A 19,782-nucleotide genomic window follows, 5' to 3' on the forward strand; every position below is an offset into this window, starting at 1 on the left:
GAGGTTTTGCCTTGTTCACATGCCTTGTAGTTATGAAGTCTGCAAACAAAAGCAAGGGATTCACCACCATGATTGTTGCGTAGCAACATTTAAACAGCATTTGACAGTTTACAAAATGTGTTTCAAACCCATCATCTCAGAGGTATGCTCTCTGGAAAAGGCTAATGCAAAGGAATTCATGCTTAACACAAAAGACATGGTCAAAGATTAGTCTGCAGTCTCATAAACCTAGAAGACATTGTTCCTCAGATTATTTGTGAACAATGATTCACTTGGGAAAATGTAAAGCATTGATTAAATAAATGGCATGAAGCCAGGGCTCTAGCAATGCCTTTGCAAGAAACTTACAGCTGTCTAGAGTAGTTTCATAAAGTATTATAAGAAAGATTTTGCAAAAAAGAAATGAGAGTGGCAAAACAGAACCTTTCAATGCACTATAAAATTCTACCACGTTCTCACTTATTAATGCAAAAGTATGGGTTTATTAGGCAAAAGAGAAATTATCTGACCAAAGAAATCTGAAGTATTAAAACATCTTTATGAGGGAAATTTCACGACTTCAAAAAAACTATGAAACAAAAATAAAAAGAAACACAAGAGGCATAAGTTGTCTTCCAGTCTACAGTTATTAATTTTAAAAAACTTTTCTATTGCTTTTTAATCCCAGTGAGAAAAATTATAGCCCAGCTTTCCTAGAAAAGAAAATAGCCCAATGATGACCCTGGGATTCTGAACTTCCCTACCTTTGGAAAAGTGCCAACATATTCACTTTCTATAAGCTGAAAAAGTATTAGTGTTTGGGTATCTCTGGCCTACTCTAGAGAACTGCAGTCATATAAGCTTAGGGTCTTGAATTTTTCATAAATATTTCCTTTCTTACCTTGAGCCCTGAAATTTTTGATATTCATTTTTATATCAATCTGAATTTAAAAGTTCTGACTAAAATGAAACATTCATTCTCCCTTGTTTCTTTCTGCATTCTTTTTTTTTTTTTAACATCTTTATTGGGGTATAATTGCTTTACAATGGTGTGTTAGTTTCTGCTTTATAACAAAGTGAATCAGTTATACATATACATATATTCCCATATCTCTTCCTTCTTGCATCTCCCTCCCTCCCACCCTCCCTATCCCACCCCTCCAGGTGGTCACAAAGCACGGAGCTGATATCCCTGTGCTATGCGGCTGCTTCCCACTAGCTATCTACCTTACGTTTGTTAGTGTATATATGTCCATGCCTCTCTCTCGCTTTGTCAGAGCTCACCCTTCCCCCTCCCCATATCCTCAAGCCCATTGTCCAGTAGGTCTGTGTCTTTATTCCTGTCTTACCCCTAGGTCCTTCATGACATTTTTTTCTTAAATTCCATATATATGTGTTAGCGTATGGTATTTGTCTTTCTCTTTCTGACTTACTTCACTCTGTATGGCAGACTCTAGGTCTATCCACCTCATTACAAATAGCTCAATTTCATTTATTTTTATGGCTGAGTAATATTCCATTGTATATATGTGCCACATCTTCTTTATCCATTCATCCGATGTGGTATGTAATAAGTGAACTCTTACCTTGTTTCATCCTTGGGTCTGGAGCCATCATCATTCTGTGAAGCACCTTTAACAACAATAAAAGTCGCACAGAAAACGAGTTTCAGAAAGTGGTTTGCACCTTTTTCTTAAACATGCTATGTAAACAAAACCTTTCACCACATCTTTCTAGTAAAGAATATACTGGAACAGAGTTAAAGTCCAACATGATATTTAAAAGGAAAATATGATAAATGTTCTTGTGATTGAAAAGTTTTAACAAAATTTTGTGCAAATGATTATTATGTGTAAGAGATGTTAATTACTCAAGGTATATTACTCATATGCTGCTTCTGCCTTGTTTGAAATATGTTGCGCTTGATTCTAATTCAAATGTATTTTAGTCATCTTTTGGGGAGGAGTCAACTACCTCTCCAAAAAAGTGCTGATTACCAGCAGGACGATGATAAAATAGATTCTGAAAAACAGTATATAGAGAAGTTTAAAAAACTATGAAATGCAAAAAGAACTCAAGCTTAACAGTCTAGGTCCATTTAGCTAAAGAATAATAGTCCCTAAATACAGTCTCTAGTTTCAAACAGTGAAATCACTATATTACTCCAAAGCATAATTAATGAACTAATTCATTAAAAAGATGCTGAGTCACCACTATACTACTACTGTATCATACTCAGCAAGGTTGGCAAGTGTCTTATCTACAAATGTTACATTTAAAAAAAATGGTACAGGTAGATAGATAAAATGTGGTATACCTATGCAATGGAAAACTATTCAATAATAAAAAGGAACAAACCACTAAAACATGCTATGTCACTGATAAACCTTAAAAGACATTACGCTAAGTGAAAGAAGCCTGACACAAAGACTACATATTGTTATGATTCCATTTACATAAAATGTCCAGAAAAGATGAATTTTTAGAGACAGAAAATAATTAGTGGTTGCTCTAGGCTAGAGGTCAAAATGGGATTTCCTGTGAATAAGCAGGAGGGATCTTACTAGCGAATGAAAATGTTCTAAATCTGATTTACAGTAAATGATTAGATCACTCATTAAATTACTAAAAATCATTAAATTAACATACTTGAAATAGGTAAATTTTATGAAATATAAAATACATGCCAATAAAGCTGTTAAAAATGGTTTTAAAAAACACGGTACAATGAAATACATTTTGGCTGAAAACGGTACGCTTCAATTTTATAAGAATTATTTTTATATGGAATATATTCCCCTAAAATAGCTGATAAATGACATAAATGAAATCAGAAAACCAAAACAAAATATCATAAATTAAAATCAGTCAATCAGTGTTCCACTTTTTTCAAAAAATAAGAAGACAATTTGAAATAATCCATTTAACTCTACCAATAATTGCTACTTCTAAACTTTATCAATTACTACAGTGAAGCATAGTACATATTTAATGACATGGACTGAGGCCAGACTGCCTGGGTCTGTATTCTAGGTTCAACATGTACTAATTTTGTGACCTTAGAGAAATACGATTGCTTTTCCTGAGCCTTTTACCTCGTGTATAAAATGGGAACAATAATGATGCCTACCTTCATAGAACAGTTGTGAAAATTAAACATTTAGAACAGTGCCCAGCACATATAAGCACGCCATAAATATTAACTATTATTGTTTCCTGACATTTACATTTCAAAGTTCAAACAAGGGTTATTTTTGTTCAATCTTTTATTTCACTTCAACACAGAGTAAAGCCATAACTATGAAACTTATGACATAAGTTATTTAGATCTAATCTTGTGCTTTCAACAAGAGAATAGTTAAAAAATATAAATCTATCCAACACTTATACAATGAATGTCCAAGAAGAGGAAAAAGGCTGTACTTAAGTTGGGATTTTATAAACATACTGCTGTTTAAAAAGTATTCCCAATCCAAATTTCCTCCAAAAAAAAAAAAAACCTGATCAGATTTCTAAATACACATTTTATCCAGAGGACACTTTGTTAGAAGATCAACAAAGATCTCTTCTATTCTACTGAAAAGGATCCTCCTGCCACAGAAGAACCAGCTTTTAGATGAAGCAATTTAACACACTATTTCTACTACTTGGGTGCCTAGCAATCTCAAAAGCAAAATGAACAAAAAAGTGAACTGATACTAGAGCAAGAACAGGGTGCAGTAAGCAAATGTGAAAGACAGGGTTACCCTGAGGGCTCTGAGGTGGATCAGAAACAAGGTGTGGGGGCTGAACCAGAGACATCCACATTAGGCTGGGGATCCTGGAAAGGAGCTAAAGTATTTCCAGGTAGGTGACACATCCGGCACTAACAGAAGCAAAAGAAATTTTCTCTGGCCAAAGAATCCCCAACTTATTAGGCCCTTAAGATTCCCCCAGACTAAGATCAAATATAAACTGGCAATCAAAGAGCCATAACATATAAGAAGACAAGCCTCAATGAAGGAGAGTCAAAACATTTATATCCCTAAATATTTCTGATATTGGAATTTTCAAATGGAGAATATAAAAAACCTACTCATCAAAAGAAAACTAACAAGCAAGAAATAAGAAACTATCAAAAACAAGCATCAGCAATTCCACTCCTAGGTATATATCCAAGACATGCACAAAGAAACTTGGACACAAATGTTTATAGCAGCATTATTTATAATTCATTAATAGCCAAAAGGTGGAAATAAGGCAAATGTCCATCAGTGGACAAATGGATTAAAAAAATTGTGGCATATATACACACAATAAAATATTATCCAGGGAATTCCCTGGCGGACCAATGGTTAGGACTCTGCGCTCTCACTGCTGTGGCCCAGGTTCAATCCCTGGTCACTGAGATCCCACAAGAGGTGCAGCGTGGCCAAAACAAACAAACAAACAAAACCAATATGCTAAGCAAAAGAATCCAGACACAAAAGGTCACATACTATATGATTCCTTTTTTATGATACACTCAGAAGAGGCAAATCCATAGAGACATACCAGTGGTTACCAGGAGATGGAGGGGAGGGGGAATAGGGAGTGATTACTTAACGGATAATGGTTTGGTTTTGGGAGGTGATGAAAAAGTTTTGAAATGAGAGGTAGTGGATACACATCACTGTGAATACACTAAATGCCAACAAATTGTACACTTTATAAGGTTATCTATTTTGTAAATTTCATCAAAATTAAAAGAATAACAAAAAAGAGGCATATTTGAAGAAACAATAAATGTTGTAAAGCTGAAAATGCACTTGGGTCACATCCTAGGAATCCCACTCCCAAGTATACAGCCTACAAAGACCCTTCAACCTATGTACCAGGAGACACATATAAATACAAAAATGTTCAATATATCACTTATGTTCATTATGGCAAAAAACTGGAAAGAGCCCAAATGTCCTTTGACATAAAAATGGATAAACTGGGGCTTCCCTGGTGGCACAGTGGTTGAGAGTCCGCCTGCCGATGCAGGGGACACGGGTTCGTGCCCCGGTCCGGGAAGATCCCACATGCCGCGGAGCGGCTAGGACCGTGAGCCATGGCCGCTGAGCCTGTGTGCCCGGAGCCTGTGCTCCACAACGGGAGAGACCACAACAGTGAGAGGCCCATGTACCAAACAAAAAAAAGGATAAACTGTGGTATATTCACCCAATGGATTATTATACAGCCATGAAAATAAGTGAGTCACAGACACAAAAGGGATAAATCTTAAAAGGCAACACTGATATTTTCATAGAGTGCAAAAGGATACATGTATATGTGAAAAAAAAATTAAAGCAAGGAAATGATAAATTCAAAGTTCAGAATAGTGATTATCTCTAGGGAAAAGACAAGGATTGATATAGGGAGGAGAACACAGGTGGATGCAATGATATTGTTCAGATTCTAATTCTTAAGATCACACCCGGGTCCCTGGCAGTAAGAGCACCAAGTCCTATCCACTGGACCACCAGGGAATTCCCAATACTTCCATTTTAAAGTAGCACTGATAAAAATTAAAAAAAGGAAGTAAGTGTGTAAAGGAAGTTTTGCTGGCTTTTTTATGATGTTAGTTAATATTCTGAGCAAACATTTAAAATAATCAATCAAATGTAAGTCAAATTTTTTAAAATACCATTACAGCAAAGTTTCTCTCTATAAAATAATTAGTTGGTACCCAGACCCAGCGGAGGTATAGTAATTTCAAATAATTATCTGGTATAGCAAAAAACTTCGTCTAGTTTCTTAGAATTTATTTTACTGAAGAGAAACATTATAGATATAATCACACATGAAAATGACTATTTACCCTAAAATCAAAAGAAACCACAAAAACTAGAGTTTAATGAGAAAGACTGGGAAAGAATGAGATAAAACCAAAACAAAATGAAACATACACAATAAAAACTGGAGGTCACATATGCAAACAACTATCCCCAAATTAATTTTAAATACATTTCCAGAGCATCCATCGTAAAGAATAAAGATCTTTACAAGAATATGTTCCTATTTTATTATCATAAATTTAAAAGTAAAATAGACTTTTATTTCTCTTTAGGAAAACTAATGCCTTTGATGATACTTTTCAGTGTTTCTTGTTGAATGCCATATTTGGGAAGACAGGTGTTAAACTAACAATCACCCACCGCCACCCACCCAAGAAGTCAAAACACATGAATGGGAAGTTCTTGCAGAAATGAACAACTACCTACTCTCAATTTATTAGGTTAATTTAGATCTGAGAGCTACAGTAAGTCTACCTAACTAGCAAATTAAGTAAAGGCTTCTTCTTCCCAAAGACTCATAAAAGCAGATTAACTCTGTACTTAAGAAAAGGAAGACATCAAGACAAATTATGTAATTACTTCCTAAACAGAAAAATAAGGAAGAGTATCAAAGAAAATGTTACAAATGTCACTCTCAGTTGGGATATTAAACTTGTTCCCTGAGTGAAGACAGTGGTAGGGGAGGTAGAATGGGAACATAAAGCTCTCTGGTTTTTAAATAAAGCTTTAAGTGGGAAGAACAAACAAACATAGTGAGTAAAATCTGTTTCACCTGAAAAAGAGTATACTTATATAACTGCCATTTTTAGAAAATTTATCCACCAAAAAGAATGAAAATTTTATCTACCAAAAAAATGAAAATTTTAACTATCAAAAGAGATAATGCTATCTTATTAGAAAAATCTTCACAGTATATCTAAATATATAACAAGCTGTTATTTGCTGACTTTTAATACCAAAATTCAGACAGATCTTTTTATAAGCTTTTTTTTTTTTTTTTTTTTTTTTTTTGCAGTACGCGGGCCTCTCACTGTTGTGGCCTCTCCCATTGTGGAGCACAGGCTCCGGACGCGCAGGCTGAGCGGCCATGGCTCATGGGCCCAGCCACTCCGCGCCATGTGGGCTCTTCCCGGACCAGGGCACGAACCTGTGTCCCCTGCATCAGCAGGCGGACGCTCAACCACTGCGCCACCAGGGAAGCCCTATAAGCATTATTTTTAAATTAACCAAAAATATTAAAGTCTAAAATCCCATCAGTTCTTCCACAAAAACTTTTTTGTTTTTTAATTAATTTTTTATTGGAGTATAGTTGATTTAAAATGTTGTATTAGTTTTTGCTGTACAGCAAAGCCACAAAAACTTGACAGAACACACAGAGGGGAAAAAAACACTAAAACTCTGTAACATTAGAAAAATATAAGAATACAAAAGAAACCAATCAAACAATGCTCAGATGACAGAAATTCAATTTTAGCGCTATAATCTAATTTTCATTTCTGGCTTATAGTTAAAGTTACAGAAATGGAATCAATCAAAAAACAATACAAGTGAAGTTCCCACCACAGATGCTTGTGGACTTAATTGGGTTTTCTTTGCTTACTTATAACAACTCATGATTTCATTTAAAGTTCCTAAGTTTTTAAGTGTGAAACGGAAAGTGTACTGGAAAGAAAAGGAAACCAACAAATATTTGTGTTTCAATCTTGACTCTGCATCACACTTGTTGGTGTGATACGGGACATACTATTTAAACTCTCAGAGCCTCACTTTCTTTTATACGCAAAATGTCTTACAAAATTGTGATGGTTAAATGAATATATATGTAAACATACCAACACAGTGCCTGGCACATGGTAAACATTAAACAAATGGCAGCTACTGTATGTGGCAACTCTAGCCCTAAAATCCACTGTGACTTCCCAGTTAAAACCTCTCTTTACTTCAAAGAATGAGATTAAATTCTGTCAATTATTTTCCTACTTGAGTCAAAAACTGGTTACACAGAAATGTCTACTTCTGTAGCAAACAAACAGTAAAGTCATAAGTATAATATGCAGTTTAGAGTCTACTCTGAAATATGAAGGCTGACATGCTTTACTTTTGTTAATTATTAAATATTCTGCATTAGTAGCAGTTTCAATTTGTAGGAAAAAAAAACTTAGGAAGCTATAAATACTGAGGTTTTAGAGCAGTTTAACAATGTAACTTAACTTTTATTACGGTCAGGAATTCCAATTTATAGAAAAATGTAACTATTACAGAGTTCCTGTGAATAACAGTCAATTAAGATGAACATGTCAACTCTGAAGCAGTATAAGGAATTCAGAAGTTTCTTTCCACCCTCATTAACCCCAAAGAACCAAACTGGAAGACACACCAGGACTACCTTAAAGGTTCTGCTATTAAAAAGGGTCATGAGTTAGAAAGGAAGTAGGAAGTCTTCCAAAGTAGGAACAGAAGTACAGCAGCACCTGACAACTGCAAAATATTTCATAAGGCAGTTTCTAAGTAAACAAAAAGATCTTTGTCAGACTAATCAAGGAGACCATTAATATGCGCTTTGTCTTGGGGCCCCTACAATCTGTTTCAAGTGAAAATACACTTATTAGCACATTAATAAGGGTTGGAAATATCTAAAGGGAATCCACTGAGAAGTGGTTTTAATTAAGCATGCTAGCTGTGCAGGCACTAACTCAGGTGCTAGCCAACTTCTTTTAATTGCAGCTCATATTTATTTCCTTTAACAAACACTAGTAAATCATAAACTGTAAAATATATCAGCATACATATAAAGAATCTGTTCTGTCATTATTATAACTCAAAGACATCTCAATAAATGTAGCCTACAAAAATGGAAGAGGAATGGCAAATGGATTCCAGCTTGTTACTGGCTTGTCTGGTACAGTACTAAGAAGGATTTTGAGTCAAATTTAAACTCAATCAGACACTGCTACAGAGAGTAAACTATGTCTGCCATTAGCACTGGAGACGGTGTAGCATCAAATGTGCCATACTAACTGCCACTGTTGGCCTACAGAACAGATACTTTATAAATAAATTCATCACTCATAGGGCCAACTGTGATGTGGCTTTTACTTGGCTAGCTTTTCAACTTATAGAAAAATGTTTTCCTCATAGAAACAATGCTCTAAAAGTTTAAAATGAAAAATGTCTCTTTTTAAAAAGGAAATAACTTCTTTAATGTGGAAAAGAACAGCAGTAATTACAACATACTACAGTGGCTAATGTAAGAAGAATCATTAAAGACCCTATATAATAAGTGATTACTTACTTTCTGAACATGTAGTTTCACCATTAGCAACAACTTCAGACTCTAGCTGCAGCCCATCAAGACAAACTGACAAATCTCCTATTGTCTCTGTTGGTTCTTTGTCACCTACAAGCTGTAAAGTCACAACTACTTCCTCAACTGGAAGAGAATAAAATTACAGAAAATGGTCACTTTTTTCCTTTAAGTCTTAACTGTTGAAAACAAAACTGTCAGAAAAACTTTACATTTATGTGTACACAATTTGTTTTAATACACTTCACCCAAGGTTTCAGGCCTTTTGATGCCAAAAACATTTTAAAAATAGAACAAAATTTCCTAATGGTTAATATCCACAATGTAAGATACTAAATAGCTTAATCATCTCACTTATTATATTCATTCTCTTTTACAAAATGAGCCAGCAGGACAACTAAGACTACTCAGCAATATATGCCTGACTTATATTGACTGAAAACATAATTTAAGAATGAATTTTCATCTCGTAAATCCTAAATGAGAAATAAAATTCTTAGAAATATGTTTTAGATACTCAAGGGATTAAATGTTTTAAAATCATGATATATTAATTAAAGTAAGCATGTTTCAAGTTTTTATGTATCTATAAGTATATATAGATATCTAAAGATAGAGATATCCACGTATATATAAAACCACAACCATCTAAAATGAGGAAGTTTTTAAAATAAGCATTTGAAAAGGAAATGTCAAAATATTAACCACATTTGTGTCTCTGTAGTGAGATTACATTTTTCCTTCAGCTCTCTATTTTTGTTTTCCATAATTGAGTATATAGCCTTCAATAAATACCTATTTACTAAATAAATATTTATTTAAAATATCAGATCCAAAATGAATGGCCAAACCACGGTTACTCAGAATGCATTAAACAGTTCAAGATTCATCTCCCTATTAATATCATAACCAAGTAAACCTAAAAACAAATAGTGAACATAGTTTCTCCACATTCGGCATATGAATTTCTTGCAGAAAAACAAAAGCTGAGCATATTCTATTGTTTTTACATACATACGTTTCATATTGTTTGACTTTAATGTTTCATAGATATCTAATGCAGCAGTTCCCAACAAAACATCAGATTTCAGTGTCTGGTGACTCCACACACGAAAATGTAATTTACTCACAGGGGTGACGATACTACAGGTGAAAAAAAAGGTGAAAAAAAATTTTCCTTAAATATCACAACAAGATTGTAAATAAATTATAATTAAAATCTTCACACTGCACACCTTACAGTTTACCGTACAACCAATACTGCCTATGGTCATCTTCACTTGTCACTGAACTACAGGGGCAATTTCATGCATGTATATCATCAACAAAAGCAAAAGTGCTCACCATGCTACAAACTGTTGAAAAATCAGTTTTACTTTCGTAGTCCAAAAAAGTTAATTTATAAATTAAATCCTTATTTTATGTCAGGTAGTATGCTGAATTTAGGATTATTTCGTTTAATCTTCACAGCAACCCTGAGATGAGAATTACCACTCCCATCTTCAGATATAGAAGCTGATATTCAGAGAGGTTAAGCAAATTGCCCAGGATCACACAGCCACTCGGTGGCAGACCGTGAACAAAAATCTGTCATTAAAATTTATACTAAGAAATTTCTCGGTCAGCTACTTAATGATTTGAGGATTATATTACCCCAAGTTTCACACTGTTAGAGGCAAAGTGTCCGGGACAACTGTCAAATAAAGACTCTTCCGGACCTTGCTAAACGCCAATACAGAATAGAAATCTGAATTTGCAATAAACTGTATAAAAACTATTTCAATTAGAAAAACAGGAACATTATATAACCTACTGGGGATGGAATAAAAGAGTTAATAAATTTAATTTTACTTTGAGGTCTACTCTAAATTATTTCAATTCAAATCTTGAGAGAAGTCTGGAAAGCCTGCTACCCAACAATGGAAGCTGTGTTAAAATTGCAGCCCAATCTGCTGCAACTTAAAAATTCAGAAGATCTTGAGCTATGTTCCCCCAAACATCTGGGCTTAAGAATAGCACTACCATATAGGGCTACAAGGAGAGTTTCTTTTTTCTTAACTTTTAAACCAGTAAGGAGTTAATGTCGTTATCAGCTGAAGAGCCCTAAAGTACATTTATTGTGAGCACAGACAGTTGGTAGAAAGTAGATGAGTATTCAGTCTATTATTCTGAACATCTCCAGTCGCTAATGGAGGCTGTGGCCTTTCGAAGATTTGTTTTTTTAAAAAATATTACTCACATATTGTTTAATTTAGATCAAATCTCTAATGGGGCACTAATTAAAAATGAAGTCTAAGAAACGATGTTGAAATAAATACAGATGAGGAACATTAGAATGATACTTCTGCAAATAGGTTTCAAGATGACCTTCACTAGATTCTTAAGTTTCATTCATTTGCTCAAAATCATAAAGTACATCAAGATGCCCTACAACTTCAAAAATCCATGTTAAAGAATAATATAGGTATAGCTAATTTGTTTTGTCATTTATTAGGAATAAATACTGTCCACATAAGCATGCATATCATGCGAAGAGAAGAGCTTATCATTTCAAAGGTCTCATCTCACCATTTAGAAATAAAACTTTTTTTAGTTACAGGTTTGTTTCTCTAAGAGAAAAAATACAAGAATTCCAAATGTTAGGTAATGAAAGCAATTTGTCTATATTTGATGAGATAACAGCTGGTTATATTTTGAACTACACTTTAATATACAAACCAAATACACTATATTATTTAAAAATCCATTTGTTGATAAATCATACATTTGCTTCCATTTTAGTAGAAAAATTAAAATTAACCTATAATTCTCTTCAACCTGTAATTCCCTTCCTACCAACATCTGGGGGTTCATCAATAAGTGTTGAGATTGAGCTACATCCTACTTCTATGAATTTGAGTGACAGATTAAAAACACAAACATATAGACATATGCACAGGGATGTATATTGCAACACTGTCTAATAGCACATTAGAAACCAACCGATCAATAGGGAACTAGTAAAATCAATCATAGTCCATCCATATTAAAGAGTATTATGTAGCTATATAAGGGATATTAGACCCGTAAGTACTCAGCGAAAAAGGATGTTATGTGTGTTAAGTATAAGATGTATAGCATAATTTTTTTTAAAGGAAAAAATCCCCTGTGTAGGTTCTATGTGGGCACTGTAATTTTAAAAAACAGAAACTATTTTTAAAAATTAAATTAAAAAAATAAAGTGAGCTACTCATAGCCCTCTATTTCAAACCTAAATTAAGGAGCTGCTAATCTTTCTAGGCCAGTGACCCTGGAATCTCCCAGCTACTTTTCAGCGGCAACAATGCAATGAAAAGGAGAGACTGGGAAAACAAATAATTAAAGAGAAAGGAGACTAGAAGGAGAAGTCCTAAGAACAGGGGAAAAAGAGGGGGGAAAATAAAGAGAGGAGGAACAAAGAAAAAAGTGAGAAACTTTTTTAAAGTTGCATTTCTGCTCACCTACTAAACAAAATACACCATAGAAAATACTTTCAAACCTACACTGTAAGAGGTTGCTTCCATTTGGGACTGTTCGTATTGTTGCATTTTTCTGTCTTCTTTGACTGTCCATCTACTGTGACTTCCACATAAGGACTTGGCCCAAACCAATTCTTTTTATTTTCTTTAAGTTTCGCTGAAATGACTAAGTAAAATAAAATAGAAAATATTTCAATATTCGAGATGGTAGTTCATCCTTCAAATCGATTTAATTTCATAAAGGTTAAACACAGCATTATTATTTTTACTCAGAGATGCAGTTTGCTCTAAAATATTCACAAATTTTATTCACATATAACCTTTGTATTTCTTCCCATCATATTAAAAAATATAGGACTTCCCCACACCATCCACCCAAATTCCCATCAGTAGACTGCCCCCCCCCACCAACTGTTGGTATCAACAGTCCCAGAAATCTTGAGGTCAACTAAAAAGTACACTAACAAACTTGGTTAACAAATATTTGAATGCCTACCATGTTATTAGATATTGCTCTAAACTGTGGACAGAGCAGTTTACAATTAGAGATAAGTCCTTGTGATGAAAAACAGCCTAATGTGGCAGAGTATGACTTGACAGTAAAGAAATCTTCTAAGGAAGTACTTTTATGCAACCATCTAAATGACAAGGAGCTATCCATGTGAAGATTGAAGGTAGGAAGAAGAGAAAATTCCAGACAGAGGTACTGAAAGCTTGGCATACCTGAGGAAAAGTATAGCAAACAGGGAAAAATGGTAAATGAGATAAGATCACATTTAGCTTTGTAAGCCAAGATAAGGAATTTGGATTTTATCCTAAGCATGCTAGAAAGCCAATGAAAGAAGAGAGTTACAAACTAAGATTATTTTTAGCATCTCATATATCTCTCATTATCTTAGCAAGAGCTTCTTACATCCTTAGCCTTCACCCTTGAGTAAGTCACTTTTGCCATGAAATAGCCTTGTCCAAGCATTGTGTGGAAGGTACAAAGAGTAGATTCAAATCTAGGAGAGCACCCCCTGGTTCCCACAGGAGACAACTCACTAGTCCCCTATAAATGAGATGATCACAGCCAAGGAAATATTCTACCACCTGGATATATACTCCAACACCAAAGTTCAGAGAATGCCAGTGCCCTTCAAGACTAATGGGCCCTTGTGAGTTGCTAGAAAAGTTTATATAGCTGCTACCCAAGAAGCTCAATATACAGACCAACACATAGACAGTCTGGGTACCCTAGCAGGCACAGTCCCAGGTGGCAGCACTGAATCTCCCAACTTCACATTTATCAAATACTTTTGTCCTTTTACGCTTAAGAGGCTGCTAGAGCCATCTAATTAAGAGACGACAGTAGTATGGACTAGGGTGGTAAACATGGATATGGGGAGGAATAAGCACTTTCTAAGGAGAACCAACAGGATTAGATTTCATGAGTGAGGGGAAAGAAGCAAGGATAACTTCCAGGTTTCTGGCATGAATAACTGGATAGAAGGTGGTATCATTTAATAAGATGGAAAAGATCTGGGAAAGCACAAGTTTGAGGAGGGTAGAATGGGCAGGAAATCAAGCGTATTATAAAGAATATATAAAATTTGAGATGCTCATGAGACATTTAGGTAGAAACACTAAGTAAAATGTCTTTCAGAACAGAAAATACTCAAGTGGGGATCAGACCTACCTCTGACTAATATGTACTATAAAGCCCTATCACTTAATACAAAGCCTAATTTAATCACAGGATTGCCAAAGAAAAATATAAAATCCCTATTTTTAATACATTTCTGGTCTGAGAAAAGGTAAAACAGCCTACACACTCATGCATAAGCTCATTTTATTTCAGGGGCTCTTGTGATCCTGTAAAACTGATTAAACCTAGAACAAGGAGCAATGCAGGCCTGACAGGGAAGAAATTACCTGCTCTTAGTGGCTTTTTAGGATTCAAACTTTTGAAAGCTATTTTGCCAAGTAATCCCACCCAACCCCACTAGAAACATTTTAGGAAACTTTAAATGGGAAAATAAAAAGAGTCAGGGAACCCAACACCAACTGTTATTGTTTACTATGTCTGGCACTTAAAGACTGTCATTTCGATACTCAGAACTATTCTGTGAGATAGGTATTATCATCTTAATTTTTATATATAAAAAAAACAAGCTCAACAAAATTTAAAAGTTTACCCAAGGGTCACGGCAAAGCCTGGACAGGAGAAATTATTTAAGTGTTCAAATCTCAAAGCTTATATTGCATAAAACTTTCATTACAGTCCTAATATTATATAATAGATCAATGTACTACTTCCTAAAATTTAAATTCCCATAGTAAATTAAAGGAATTAAAAAACTGTAAATTATAAACTGTCACCTGGGCTACTCCAAGAGGCCTCTAACAACTGTCTGTTTTTACTCTCACTTCTCTAATGCAATCTCTCACAGCTACCAGAATTATCTTCCTAGAACAGATGTGATGCCAATACTTTTCAATGATTTGCTAATGCCTGCAAAATGAAGTTTAAACTCTTCTGGGGCATTTTACATTGCTTACTCTGTACGTTTACAGCCTCTTCCTATACCAAACTCCACCCAGGCCCCTGGTAGTCTAACCACTCTTAGCTGTTTGCTGTCCCTCCCAAGTGCCTAGTACTTTCATGCCTCATACGTGCTACCCCCTCCACTCATGATCCTTCTTCCTGTTCACCCAATAAAATCCTACTTCTTGAGAGACAAATACCCCCTTCTCTTTGACCGGATGGTTCTTTAAACCTAGTCAAACTGTTCCTGTTCTATGCCCCCACAGCATTTTCCTATTTATATATGGCTCCTACAGCTTTCCATTCTGTCTTAGTTCTTAGTAAGTTTATCAGTTCTTACTTGTTTAACTCACCCTGTAACCCCCTTCATGGCAAGGTTATAACCAGTCTTTATAACTCGTATAGCACTTAGTGATTTAAAGCTGACAGGCGTTTAATACATTTGTTGAACCAAATGATTAGCCATGGTAGAAAACAAGTTGCCCTGCTTTATAGTTACTTACACACACACACACACACACACACACACACACAATCTACTGCATATGATTTCATGGTATTTATTAATGTTCTTCTGATCCTTCTGTTCTGAAGGTCAACATTTTTACCCGACTGATTCTTCATCCTACCTCTCCAATACAAAATTAAAATCCTGACAATTTAAATATAAGTAAATCCTTAGCTTATCCAATTTATTTTGTGAATCAGGAGGCTATAATGAACAAGGTAAAACAAACAGGGGTGCTGAGACCAGGTATGATGAGCAGTATGATGAACTGATAAGAGATAAAACCAGTTAAAGCAAGTGCTACCTCTGTGGTCAGAAGTCATGAGAGGCTACATGAGGTCTCTGTAGCAGAACTATGTCTTGGCTGGGCAGAACTGGATATAAACTTTTGACTTTAAAGTATGAAGGACTCTCCTGGTCTCTAAGTATTGGGAGCTAAATATACGGTGTTCTAGTAAATTTGGGGAAATGCAGTAATGTTTAATTTCAATTTGTAATAACTAAAATAAGATGGTTTCTCTTCCTCAAATGATGAGTTTTTTTTTTTTTTTAAAGATTTTTAATTTTAATTTTATTTTTATTTATTTATTTGTGCTGTGTTGGGTCTTCGTTTCTGTGCGAGGGCTTTCTCTAGTTGTGGCAAGTGGGGGCCACTCTTCATCGCGGTGCGCGGGCCTCTCACTATCGCGGCCTCTCCCGTTGCGGAGCACAGGCTCCAGACGCGCAGGCTCAGTAGTTGTGGCTCACGGGCCTAGCCGCTCCGCGGCATGTGGGATCTTCCCAGACCAGGGCTCGAACCCATGTCCCCTGCATCGGCAGGCGGACTCTCAACCACTGCGCCACCAGGGAAGCCCCCATCAAATGATGAGTTTTGAGTAAGGATTGAGACTAAGAAATTTCTAGGAAATACCAAAGAATTTATTTTGCCCACGTAAGTATAATGCTAGCATACGGTAAGCATCAAAACACAGATAAGCTCAGTGTAATAGCGGAAATTATGTACAGAACATAATTAAACAGGAAATGGCTAAAGACAGGGAAGGATGTAAGAAAACAGACTTATGTCCAAAGTAAAGGACCCAGACCATGGAAATGGAGATAAAGAATAAAGAATGATCCAGGAAATGCAAGAGTAAAAATCAGTGGAACCTGGGACTTCCCTGGTTGCGCAGTGGTTAAGAATCCACCTGCCAATGCAGGAGACATGGGTTCGCACCCTGGTCTGGGAAGATCCCACAAGCCACAGAGCAACTAAACCCGTGCACCACTACTACTGAGCCCGCATGCCACAACTACTGAAGCCTGTGTACCTAGAGCCCGTGCTCCACAAGAGAAGCCATCGCAATGAGAAGCCCACGCACCTCAACAAAGAGTACCCCCTGCTCGCCACAACTAGAGAAAGCCCACACACAGCAACAAGACCCAACGCAGCCAAAAATAAAAATAATAAATTAAAAAAAAAACACACACACATCAAGTTCTAGAAACAATCCATTTATCAACAGTACTATCATTTAATATTTTAAAACTGTTTTGCTACAACTTATAATACGTGTCATTTCTCTGAAATAAATTTTCTACTTGCCCTCATCTGGTAAGGGACAGCAATTAGCAAACATACATTGTAAACAAATAATGTATGCATACATGTGTGTAAGTGTGTAATGTACGTATGTAAGAGTTAAAGAAATAAATTTGAGCAGAACCACAGAGTAACATTTTAACTTTGACCCTAAATTTCCCTATGAGTCTTTTACACCAACTTTGTAAAAAAGTTTATTTATTTATTTATTTATGGCTGCATTAGGTCTTTGTTGCTGCGCGCAGCCTTTCTCTAGTTGTGGCGAGCAGGGGCTACTCTTCATTGCAATGCATGGGCTTCTCAATGCAGTGGCTTCTCTTGTTGCGGAGCACAGGTTCTAGGCACACGTGCTTAGTTGCTCCACAGCATGTGGTATCTTCCCAGACCAGGATTTGAACCTGTGTCCCCGGCATTGGCAGGCAGATTCTTAAGCACTGCGCCACCAGGGAAGTCCCTACACCGACTTCTAAAACACAAATCCAGCTGTCTGCTCTTTGTTAAAAGAGAGATGGTTACTTCCCATCTCCCTTAGCAATGTTTGTTTTTTTTTTGGTAGCCTAGACACACCTGAAGGAGATGATCCACTCCCATTAATTCTCACGGGTCCCTGCTCTGCAGCAGTGGCTTTTAGGAACATCAAGGGAAGGTCCTGGCATTTCCCTCCTTCACATCATTTGCTCTGTCATGTTCATTCCTGAAATATCCTTTTCTACCTTTCTTTTTTTTTGGCCATGCCGGGCAGCATGTGGGATCTTAGTTCCCCAACCAGGGATCGAACCCATGCCCCCTGCATTGGGAGCACAGTCTTAACCACTGGACCTCCAGGGAAGTCCCTACCTTTCTACTTTTTTTAAAAAATAAATTTATTTATTTATTTACTTATTTTTGGCTGTGTTGGGTGTTCGCTGCTGCATGTGGGCTTACTCTAGTTGCGGCAAGTGGGGACGACTCTTTCCTTCAGTGCACAGGCTTCTCATTGCGGTGGCTTCTCTTGTTGTGGAGCACAGGCTCTAGGCACACAGGATTCAGTAGTTGTGGCACACAGGCTCAATAGCTGTGGCTCGCGGGCTCTAGAGCACAGGCTCAGTAGCTGTGGCAAATGGGCTTAGTTGCTCTGCAGCATGTGGGATCTTCCCAGACCAGGGATCAAACCAGTGTCCCCTGCATTCGCAGGCAGATTCTTAACCACTGTGCCACCAGGGAAGTCCTCTACTTTTAAATAGTAGCAATGCTTCAAGCACTACCTCCTTTCACAGTAACTCTAGTCAAATATTGATCTCTCTTTCCTGACCAAAGTCATTTTCTCTTCACACCATTACCATATACCACGGCATTTATACTTAACACTTGCATATTTTTGCCTTCCTTGAATTTTGGAAGATGTTGAAGAGCTTACCAAAAAAAAAAAAAAAAAAAATTTTGCTAATCCATTAACACAGACTAAAAAATACAATGTCAATTAAGGGGATTTGGGCAAAAAAACTTAGTTCTGAGGTTTCTAGCACCAAAAGCAAAGAAGTAAACAATGAATTATGAAGGATACTTGATTCTAGTCAACTTGGCACTTTATTGTTCATTATCTGATGTTCTCCATTTGTCCCATATCTAATGATATTTTTGCTAAATATGTAAATAGCTTTTAGCCATAATTCATGATGTTTGTTTTTGTTAAAATGTTTTTGCCCTATACTTGTACATTCTCAGGATTTTTAGACCCAAGATTAAAAGCTTATAAATGGCTAAGAATTATGTCTTCTTGAGGACATAATGCCTTTAGGCATTAAATGTTTTTCTTACTATGACAGTAATGATAACAAATAAGATAGCCAGTTTATGCAAAGAAAAGTTTAAAGGAATACAAACCTATTTATCTGGGAACTGAGATGATAAATAATAAGGACTCCTCACTTTACTATTTTACTCAGTTTTTAAAAATAAAAAGCATGTATATTACTTATGTAACCTGAAAAGTTGAAACAATCTATCAGAAATTCTTTAAATCAAAGGTTTTAACAATGAGCTGCCCCAAAAAGAAGTCTTAAGAAGCCTGGCCCAAGGTAAATCAGCTACTCAGACTAGCTTGAGAATGGGGAGGGGAGAAACAATTAGAATCTGGCTTTAGCAAAGAAATATTAATATCTTTCACTGAGAATCAGACATTGCTAAGGAAAGAGACTGGAGTTAGTGAAAGGATTCCCAAGAATAAATTCTAACATGCTTTCAACTTAAAGTGTTACTTCTTTATAACTCAATCACTTTTAGGTTTTGAGGAGGACAATAATGATACAGTTTATGACCTCATATTCATAACCTAGAAGTGGATATAAGCCAGGTATAGTAAAAAACTAAAATAATCAATAAATGCCATTAAATTAAAGGGAGAGAGTCTAGGGTTCCATTGTGCGATAGACACATGCATGTCTGAAGAAAATCCAGTGCCTCACTTTGGCTAGTGCAAGTAGCTTCTATTGATATATAAAGACCTACAAAGAGATCATATGGAGCCTGTAAAAGGTCTTAGCCCAGTTTTAAAGAAATTCAATACCATAGCCAAGGAGAAGCACTGAAGGTTTCTGAGCAGGAA

General features: G+C 35.9%; 1 protein-coding gene across 2 annotated transcripts in view; it reads right to left on the minus strand.

Moving 5' to 3' along the window:
- Window positions 1-19,782, minus strand: part of ITCH (itchy E3 ubiquitin protein ligase) — a 124,141-nt gene that overhangs the window by 54,807 nt on the left and 49,552 nt on the right. Inside the window, exons 4-7 of one of the 2 annotated variants that reach the window (XM_007447799.1) lie at window positions 12,606-12,747; window positions 10,103-10,227; window positions 9,073-9,210; window positions 1,566-1,611 (exon numbers count right to left, since the gene is read on the minus strand). In XM_007447799.1, coding sequence (XP_007447861.1) covers window positions 1,566-1,611; window positions 9,073-9,210; window positions 10,103-10,227; window positions 12,606-12,747 — 451 coding nt within the window. The remainder of the gene's footprint in view (window positions 1-1,565; window positions 1,612-9,072; window positions 9,211-10,102; window positions 10,228-12,605; window positions 12,748-19,782) is intronic. The other variant, XM_007447800.1, reaches the window with a different exon arrangement.

Source organism: Lipotes vexillifer, unplaced genomic scaffold (assembly GCF_000442215.2).
Source record: "Lipotes vexillifer unplaced genomic scaffold, Lipotes_vexillifer_v1.1 scaffold397, whole genome shotgun sequence".
Taxonomy (NCBI): Eukaryota; Metazoa; Chordata; class Mammalia; order Artiodactyla; family Lipotidae; genus Lipotes; species Lipotes vexillifer.